The sequence below is a fragment of the Corylus avellana genome, chromosome 3 (genome assembly GCF_965113065.1).
Source record: "Corylus avellana chromosome 3, dhCorAvel1.hap1.2, whole genome shotgun sequence".
Lineage (NCBI taxonomy): Eukaryota > Viridiplantae > Streptophyta > Magnoliopsida > Fagales > Betulaceae > Corylus > Corylus avellana.
In genome coordinates this window covers 28,932,352-28,942,976 of record NC_142492.1, presented here as the reverse complement: position 1 = coordinate 28,942,976, position 10,625 = coordinate 28,932,352, and the positions used below count along the sequence as shown (strand labels likewise).

The 10,625-nt window shown below is 35.1% G+C and overlaps 1 protein-coding gene across 1 annotated transcript; it reads right to left on the bottom strand.

The window, feature by feature from the left end:
• Positions 1–2,190: 2,190 nt before the first annotated feature.
• Positions 2,191–4,874, bottom strand: RGF6 (root meristem growth factor). Its single transcript, XM_088514475.1, has 4 exons — positions 4,743–4,874; positions 3,868–4,078; positions 3,588–3,646; positions 2,191–2,340 (listed from the first exon to the last, which is right to left on the bottom strand). Exons 1-4 carry the CDS (start codon positions 4,872–4,874, stop codon positions 2,191–2,193), a joined length of 552 nt encoding a protein of 183 aa, XP_088370601.1.
• Between the last annotated feature and the right edge of the window lie 5,751 nt (positions 4,875–10,625).

The window sequence follows — 10,625 nt, the reverse complement described above, 5'->3', positions numbered from 1 at the left end:
CCCTTTTCTAAAGAGTAGAGAGCTTTGAAATTACTTTCAGAATCTCTTTGTAAACTAATTAGTTACTACAATTTGCACCCTTTTTTTTATTTATGTTTTTTTTTTTTTTTTGAATAAAAAGAAAAATATAAAATTTCCCTCTATTAAGATTTGAGAGCATCTTCAGGAAATTAGGTAAACTCTTCATATTAGCTATTTTTCATCTCCAACGGGTTACCACTTTTATTCTCCACCGTGGATGGAATGCAACATGTGGAAAGGAAGGAATCAATTCCTTTCCCTCCCAAACTACGAAGGAGGCATATATATATATATATATATATATATATATAAAAGACTTTTTAATAGGGTTAAGTACTTGGCCATGAAAAGTTCTAGCTGTGATGTGGTGTTCGGCTGAGTGCCCCAAAAGAAGGGTGGATTGAGGGTGGGAGTCGGGGACTAAGAAGTTGGGGTTAGTTAGTTAACATGTATTCAGGATCCATTTGTTTAGACTTAAAATGATTTTTGCTGGGAAATATTGTTAATGAAATTATTTTTCAGGAAAATGATATTTGCTGAAAAGATTTTTTGGCGTTTATCTCGTACAAAAAAATCAGCGATAGTTGGTGGGCAGTGAAAAAATGAATTGCGAGAGAATGTATGCAAGAATGAGAAGTTAAAACTTGAAAAATGGTTTACAAAAAAAATAAACAAAATAAAAACATTTTGTGCAAGAGGTTTTCTTGTTCAACTGAGAATGTTTGACAAAGATTTTTGATCAAACCAAATACTACCAAAAAAAATAAAAATAAAAACCTTTTCCAAAAGATGTTTTAGGTAAAAACAAACAAAGCCTTACTATAAACATTTTGACATCCCCTACTTGATGCTCTTGTACTACAATCACCAACTCCTTTTCTTTTCTTTTTTTTTTTCTTTTTTTTTTTAATTTTTTTTATGTCGGGGAACCTCTCTAAGGCAGGACCCTTCGGACCCACCCTTACAGAATAAACTTTGGTCCCGTACACTACCCTCGGAAGTTTTTCTACACAGAACTGGTTAAATCACTGGCTTTTCACCAGTGAGTGTGGCCCCAAGAAATTGTTTGCACCCATGAGGTGTTGAACCTTGAACCTTGAAGGGAGCAAACCTTAAGACCAAAGCCTCCACCACTTGGGCCAACCCCTTGGGTACAATCACCAACTCCTATATGGACGAATATCTGGAAAGACTATTACATGAATAGGAGTCTACAGAACAATGAGAATCATCTCCTCTTTCTCTTATTTTTTAGTACATCGACTTATCCCTTAAATAAGGAGCCTATGTTGGTGTTAGTCCTAAAGAAATAAAGAGTCTATCTCTAAGGCATCCCAGAGATAGTCTTTGTTATCATATTCTGTTTTAGTCTATCTCACATGCACGTAATTGTTATTGAGTAAAAACATGTAATTTCTTATGAATGAACATTGTATGAATAAAATGACATAGCAAAGTTTTATCCCACAAAGTACCATTCATCCATATGTTTTGTAAAGGCTTATATGATCCTCTAATAATATTCTATTATTTTAATTTTTATTTTTTTTTCAGAAAAATATGCAACCTCCTATTGAGACTCGAGAGGAGGTTGACCCACTCACTATATACATATGGGATGAAGGCTTCATTGCATAACAACTTCTTCTTTCTTCTTCATTTCTCTCATCTCATAGAATTCCCCCATCTTTTTATTCAAGTGAAAAACAAGAGTCAAACTAACATTTAATGGAGTAACGTACGGCCTCCTTCATTTAAGAAGAATACCAACTACCTTATTTACAACGATGGAAACTAATCATCCATGTCCTATGTTTCCTCTTTATTCAAATCATAATTTATCTGCATTCACATTTAACATTAAAGCATAAACCAAAACAAATTTTATAATTAAGGAACCATAATCCATCAATTAATTAGCCATATTCTTCTTAGTTTGCTCATATATATATATATATATTCCCATTTAAGTCCTTTTTTTTTTTTTTTTTTTTGTGGCTCGAATTTTTATTGAAAACCAGGAAATTTTAGGAAAGTAATAACTAGTACTTCATGTATATATTACCCTCAAACACTGTTGGAAACAAAATTCTAAAAAGCTTTTTTTTTTTTTTTTTCTTTAAACAAAGTAATTAGAAGATGTGGGAAATATATATTAGAAAGATGAATCTAGTGCTTTTCATTATGAATGGGTGGTTTCCGATGGGGTTGAGCATAATCCATAACAACAATGTCTTCCGCATCGTCGGTTTCCTTCACATGATCATCAACTGTTTCTTCAGCATTGTGTTGCGCAGATCCCAGCAGTGACCGCACTCCCTACACAACAATCATGCATGTATACCTTGTTAGACCATTGCATGTCATCACAGCTAGCATGCATGCATTTTCATGCAAACATAATATATATATATATATATATATATATATATATATATATATATATATATATGCGACACCATTTTCTAGCTCGTACGTCTTACTCCTTTTGCTACATATTCTGCATATTTTTATGGCTCCTATGATGCATGCATGGACGGATCAATGCGTGGCATACCATTTGCCATCCAACATCTCGAGCAATGATATTTCTTTTAGCTAAAAAAAAAAAAAAAAAAAAAAAAAAAAAAACTCAAATGTTTACAAATTGGTTTGTAGGAAATTATAAATATGCTTTTAAAAGTGACGTGCGTCTTTAATTAGCATGTGAGAAATACATATTTTTTTAATAGCATATACTTTTCACATTCTTTTTTAAAAACTAAAAGAACACATCTTTTTTAGAGATTGGTTTGTAGGAGATTCCAACATCTGTCCATAAAATAAAATAAAATAAAAAATCCTTTTATAGTTTACCTACTATTTTTTTTAGAGAAATGCTACTACATATCTCAAATTTTCTTCCCAAAAGTTGGTTTCCAAAATGTCACAATCTCATGAAATTTATTATTTTGAAAAATGTGTCACCAACTCATGGGATAGTGACACATCATTTAGGAACCAACTTTTGGGAAGAAAATTTGGGATGTGTAGCACTTCTTACTTTTTTTAAGGACAGAGTTTTCCTCCAAACTGGGTTGGAGAAAATTCCTCTAACCTATTCTATAAAAATGACACGTGTCATCTATATGTGAGAAACACATGTTTTTTAAATAAAATTTATTCCAACTTTGTCTTTACAATTAAAAAAAGCATATGCTTCTCACATGTAGAGGCTACGTGTCATTTTTATAGAATAGGTTTGAGGAATTTCTTCCAACCCAGTTTGGAGGAAAATTCTGTCTTTTTTTTAATACAAAATTTTCTATTTCATTCTCTATTTTCTTTAAATATTATTTTTCAGTATTTTTTTTTAATTGTTTTCTTAAACCACCAAGAGAGAGAAGAGAGAGAAATATTGACTAAAAAAAGAATACATAAGCTAGAATGCTTGCCTACAAAATAACTAATCAAAAAGCAAAATATATGTTTTAAATAATGAGAAAACGAGCTGCTAGACGTGATTTTTGTCTGATATTAGCTAAATATACACAATATAAAAGTTATATATATATATATATATATACCTTTATATTCATCGGAGCCTGCACTTCTTTCTGGATAAATGACACCATATTCTCATTTCCTGCAAATCCGACCACTGTATATGTCAATATTAATCCATCAACAACAACAATAATAATAATAATTATTATTATTATTATTATTTGCAAAAATTTATTTTTATTTATTTGGTATGATTGAATTTTATAAATGATTCTATAAAAGTTATAAATTGACAAATATTTTTAAAATGATAGCACAGATATCAAAAACTCGACACAGAAGACTCAATTTGAAGAGAACCTGAAGGAGCCCCATTTGCCTGCAGTTCTTGTTTCTTGAAAAGAAGCTTTGAGTTTGAATCCTTCTTCTGCTTGTTAGCACCACCTCGATTGTGATGGTCGTTTCTTTTGCCATTTATGACTTTTTTGTGTTGTGATATGCACCCCTCTAAGGTGGAAGGCCTCAAGCTTGATGTGATTGTTGTCTCCAAAACTTTTGTTTCTTCTACCTCCTACGTACAATGAACCATAAAATTGATACTATTAATGATTTATGAAAGAGAAAAAATGTAAAAATATTATACTATTGTTTGACCAAAAAAAAATTTACCCTTGAAGGGTTTGGGTATATAATAACTAATTCTTTTTCACTAAATAAGACCATAATCATGCAATTGTGTTGGCTGAATGAACTAAAAATATACAAATAAATAAATTTCAGGAGACAGTATTTGTATTTGTATGTGAAAAATTTACTTCTCGTTCTTGATCTTTCATCACTTTTGCAATCATACTATTAAACTTTAAAACATATTAATTTAGGATTACCATCTTTTAGAAGTTTGCTATGCCAACTACCCTTATGTCAAAATTCAACGTTAAATCATAACGTGGTTGATGAGTGAAATCTCCCAAATACCTTTAATTAAGATGTTTATAAAATTACAAAATACTTTGAATTTGAACGTGATTTCACTTCCTCCGTTCGTTGAATTTAGACGGAATGATCGATATTGTAAACTTTTGAAAGATGGTAATTCTAAATTAACATTTTAAAAAAAGTTTAAGAATATGATCGTAAAAGTGATGAAAAATCATATGCCGTAAGTGAAAATTTTCCTATAATTATAAGAACAAGAAATATAGTAGAAACTAGATGCATGTTCAAAGACCAACCTTGCTAAAATGGTAGACTTGTTTTGGGTTCTCCTTTTTGGTAAGTTGGAGATGGCGAGCATCACATACATGCAAAGAAAGACATGATGATAGGAGAATGAGAAGAAGAAGAAGAAGATCAAGAGAAGACATGGTTTGAATGAGAATGAGAATGAGAAGAAGAAGAATGATGATGAAAATAGGTTGAATGAGGTGAGAGTAGAGTGTTAGGTTTGCAAGTATTTGTAATGGTGGAGGGAAGGGAGAGCATTAAATGCAAGTTTTGTATGGGATGGGAGACGTTGTTTAAGAGAACATGCAGGTGTTTGGGTGATGAACCTTTGAAATGCATTTGAAGATATTGGGGGCCTCTCTTGTCCCCCTCCTCTCACTTTTTTATTAATTGGGGGCCCCAAGAAAGAGAAAGGTACTATAGAGTTACGTAATTATGGTTTTTTTTCTTTCTTTTTTCTTTTTTTCTATATATATATATATATATATATATATATATATATTGGAGATGAATATTGAGAAATTTTAGAATTGCTATTCTTATGGAAATAAAAGATGGAATACCATATAGTAAATCTCATGTAAAGTGGGCTTTCTTTAATTAAGTTGCCCGAAAACCATATTGAGCCGGTCAAGCTCAATGATACTAAGGTCGGCCAAGCCGGGGCCAAACATGTCTGGAATGACTAGCTAGGTACAGTAAAACATGCACTAGTAGGAGATTATTTCGACAATATCCCAACTCTTACCACCTAAATTACTGGAACTCTGTTAATGACAGAAGTATGACGTAAAGAAGTGGAGGCTACATAATCATAATCTTTTGAGCTCGATCCAAACATACTCTTCAAACAACTATACACGGGAAACACTATATTAAAGCGAGGGAAAGCGCTAAGAGGTATGTTCATTTTATTCTGACAAAATTAAATACTCTCGTTTTTTCTAACTTATTTTTCTCTCGTAATCATTTTTTAACTTAGACATCGGAGTGACTCTCCACCGGATTACATGCGGATTACTTTGATCCTTCATTGGTAGCATAGATCCGGAGGTCGGAGTACGACCAACTGACATCTTCAAAACATTTTCTGAATCAAGAGAATGAGAGATCATGACCACTTGGTGAAATATTGCATGTGCATGTATGCACAAGAAACAAGAAAATAAGGAGAATATAGCTAAAGATAAAACATTGGTGAGAAATGCGGTGTTAAAAGTAAAAGAGGAGATCGCAGCAGCAGGAGAGAACTAGGACCTACCCCCATGTGTTTCTGTAAACGACCTGCATTCTCTGTCTCTGTGCTACAAGTTGTTGCTTCTGCATGGCTTCCAACTATCTATATGTATCCTTGTTCCTTTTTGCCTTCCCTCCATAATTAATTACCTTTTCTACGTGAGAAATTATCCACAACACCAGAAAATAATTGTTCTTAAGGCAGAGTATAATCATAATTGCAAGGATAATTATTCATGTAATTATTGCACAACCTAGTATCATATATTCATGATAGCGAAAAAAAAATCATTAATTAAGTCCCATTTTTAAAAATTAATGTCTAAATTAAATTACTTTTTGATTCCTATCATATCAAAATTGTCAAATCTAGATTACTTAATTTTTAAAAAAAAATTAATGACTAAAATGATACATTATGAATGGATATTAATTATGAAGAAATCTTTGTGAAAATATATTAGGTTGAGAAAATGGTTTTCATTGAAAGGAAATTTAATGGATGATGTGGGATCTATGGAGGCGTGGGGGGTGGGGACGGGGGAATGAGGGGACAAAGGAGCATGCCTAAACCGTCTCCTGCACCTCTTCTTTGGAACATCAAAGGGCCGACTCTCCCCACCACCGTCGGTATAGACTATAGAGCATGCATGCTACGTGGCATGTAGTCCATGTGCCTTTCACATATATCGTACATTTGCCATGTCAGTAGTGGGTCCCAATACGATTGGTTACTATTTTTTCTACCTCTAATTATATACTACCGTTTTACGAGTGAGTGAATGAGTCTCTTATTTCATCTTGGGGTCTTTTTGCATGTGTTCCCTTTTCCCTTCGTGGCATCTTTAGCCTTTAGGCCTATTTATTTATTTTTTTTTTTTGTGTCTTTGACTCTTACGAATAATTGACAAATATTTTTTAATATTTTTATATAATTTGAAGAAGTACAAGAAATAGAAAGGCAACAAAGAAGAACTACGAAGAAAAAGAGTGAGAATATAAAGTTTTATGGGAATGGAATTGAGAGAGGACCTTTGGCCAGGCAATTGTGAGTAGGCCCTTGTAAGGCCTACCTGCCTAGACATGTGTTACTCCTGTGTAGATACAATTTTTTCTTGGGTCTCCGCATTGACGGTGGTGCCATCTTTTCTCATGTAGGTTACCTCGAAAACGATGGCTTGGGTAGGTGTTACCCATGTGTTTAACTATATATATAAGCTCTTTAGCAACTTTGGCATAGCTTTTCGACCCAGAGGTGTGTGGGAATGTGTGCTTTTTTTGTTTCTTTCTGCCCTTGCCTACACAATTTACAGTATTAATATGTGAGTATATAATTTGTTCTTTTAGGACATACAAATATGGTAAGTGACTGAGAGCGGACATATACAATACGGTCCGATGTCAGCCATGGGTCAATGCTGCATTCAAAGTCCTCTACGTCGAATTGTTCGATGTTTGATGTCGACTATATAACACCTTCACGATTATCACTGTCCTTAAGATTAAGAGATGTCTTGAAATGATGCTTGAAATCTTCTCCTTTTACCATATATAGTCCATGAAGGCTATTCGTCGGATCTCATCAATCGGCAGATCAGGTGGATGTAGAATTTATTCTACGAACAAGGAAAAAAAATTAATGAGGTCATGTACTGGTCGAAACAATTAAAAAAACAACACACACAAAGTAATAACTTGCAATGAATACGCACCATTAGTAAGGTCCAAACATCTTCCATCTTTTGCGGTGGTATCCTCTTCCAATTTGGTGGGCTAATACCTACAAATTGTTCGCTTCGAACTTACTTCCTCCAAGCCTTTGGAACTTTAGACCGCTTGTGCCCATGGGCTGCCCCACCGTATTAAACTCAATGACAACCCTTTCCCCCTAGGGATTCCCCAGATATCATTCGAACCCCTTACATCCCTCACATAAAAATTACCATCTTCATCTGTATTAAAGTTTAACACATGAAATGACTTTAGAGGTGTTAAATGTACTGTAAGCTTTATTTGAACTAAACGACAAAAATATAATATTTTATTACGTATATAATTAAGCCATACGTACCTATCATACGGAGCTCATGACCGTCTAACACCCGCCCCTCCGACTCCTTTATGTATATGGTGTCAATCACAAGATCCCGCCCCTCCGGCTCTTGTGTGGTATCGATCCCATGTTCCTGCCCCTCTAGATCTAGTAGGATGTCACCATGCTCCTCAATACTATGCATTCATGTGTGTTGCGCAACATACCCCCTCATAAATAATATAGAAGGTGTGGACTGAGTGGGTTCATTCGGATCATAATTGCGGCCTGGTATGGATGGTGAGATCGTAAATGATAGCAAATTATCCCACTCGCTCCAATTAACCTGCAGAGTATGAATAGAGTGAAATAGTCAATCATTGTGAAGGGATGCCTGTTCGTGTCGTTTTGTTAAAATGACACAAACGATGTCGTCACCATCCTTATCGGTTTTTTGTAGTGTATGCTGATTGGACATATTTGGTGGAAACATTTAGTGGAGATTTGTTGGTGGTATGGAGGTTGTTGGATTCTTGGCGTTCGGGTCAAGCTATGACTGATTATTTCAAGGTGTACAAGCTTGTGCTAGACAATGAAAGTGGAAGAATGGTGAAATGGGTGGAGGTGAAAAACATAGGAGATGATGCCTTGTTCTTGGGAGACAACTATTCTATATTTGTTTCAACTTTTGTCTCTCCAGGCTGCCGCCCCAACCTCATAAATTACACTGGTGACTACATTGATACTTAGCCATACTACCCCAATGGGCCGATTGACATGGGTATTTTCAATTTGGACGACAGAAGTAGGGGTGGGCACAGATCGGATCAGGTCAGATTTTGGGGTTTTCGGATACTTGACCAGCACATGATGGGTATTTAAAATAAAACCCGATACCCGGTTGTATTGATGAGTATTCGCCAGTTCTCAAGTTTTGTAGTGACCAAAATAATTAACTAGGCTTAAATGGCTTGGTTAAGGGTTTAATTGAACTTTGGGTAACCAGGGACAGCTAGATGGTCATTTTTGGAATTTCAAACTCTTTGGCCGCAAGCTCGTGTGGGGAACACGCGAGCGCTTGCCTAACAATAGTACACGACGCTCGTGTGGGGACCAGGTTGAGCGCTTGTTGACTTTATGTTGACCGATAGATATTGCTTGAGCGTACAAATGCAGCTCAAAAACCCATGGGTAAACAGTACACAAATGCTCGGCACTGCAGGCCTACTCTTACAGCACCCTCAGCTTTTTTCCCCTGTATATACCTACCCCCTTTTGACCCTTAAGCCTTATTTTAGCACATGTTGCCCTCTAGAACTTCTATTTGAGTGTCATTGTGAGCCTCGAGTGTTTCATTGGTGTTCTTGGAGAATAAGGAGGAGCTTCTTGAAGTTTTTGTTGTATTAAGGTAACCATATCTCTCTGTAAGTGTTTTTCTTTGGAAGTTATGATAGCCTTATAGTAGTTTAGTGCTAGAAACTTAGTAGTAGAAGTCTTGATCATATTATAAGGTTTTTCTTCCCATTAGACTTAATCTTGTATGGTGATGATGTTTTGGATAGGAAGTGTTAGAAACTCTTTTTGTGGCCTTATGACCAATTGAGGAGGCTTGGGAGAGCATTGGACTAAATGAGGTTCTATCTGAACCTCTATGGCCGAACGCTTGGCCTAAGGCACGAGCGTTCGCCCAAGGATGCCTCAGGGGAACGTCATCTCGGCTTAATGATCTACAATTCCTATTTTCAAGTTCTAGGTTCGTTTTAGTTGGACTTAGGACTAATAGTATGTTTTTCACAGATATGGAGAACTCGGACCATTTGGAGGAGCTTTTAGAGGACTTGTACGACCTGGGTGAGTGCTAACTCACATAATGTTCGTCATTTCTTTTCTCGCATTGTATGACTATTTTCTGTACCAAACATAAATATTTATAACTCTCATTAAATACATTTTGTTGCATCATGAACTCTATCATGTGTGAAAATGTGTTACTTAACAAGATAATGGCAATGAGACTTGTAAAAGCATGCATGTAAAATACAGACAAGATTAATTGCATCGTATGACATGATACACCGGTACGTGCGGGATAACAGCTATGGACTTACTATACATGTTAACTCTATTATCAAATGTGTGTGTGATATATGGGCATTGGATGCAATCGTTATTTCGTAACTGGCATAGCCTTAACAGGTGGGTCACTACAGGACGTACATCATTAGTAACGTGGGCCACCTATGGTTGGACTCGGTCAGTCTACTAGTGTTATGGATGATAGCGTACAATGGTCGGGGCATCGGCATTGTATTAGAAGCTCCTTGGGATAGCGCCAACCCTGCTAAGAAGGGGTAATATCTCGGGTAGATCATACAGTTGAACTATCACTGATTCTCATAATTATAGCATGTACTATATCTATTATGCATTCATTGATAGCTACCATACCTAAAATGTTGCATAACTTATCAAACAAAGTTCATACTAAATGTCATGAGTATTATGTGCATTATTACTCACTAAGTCTTTAGACTTATCCCTTTTATTTTTCCCCCTCCATTACGTATAATTGCGCAGTTTAGCTAGCATAAAAGAAGATGCCTTTGGACAGAATAATAGTGGT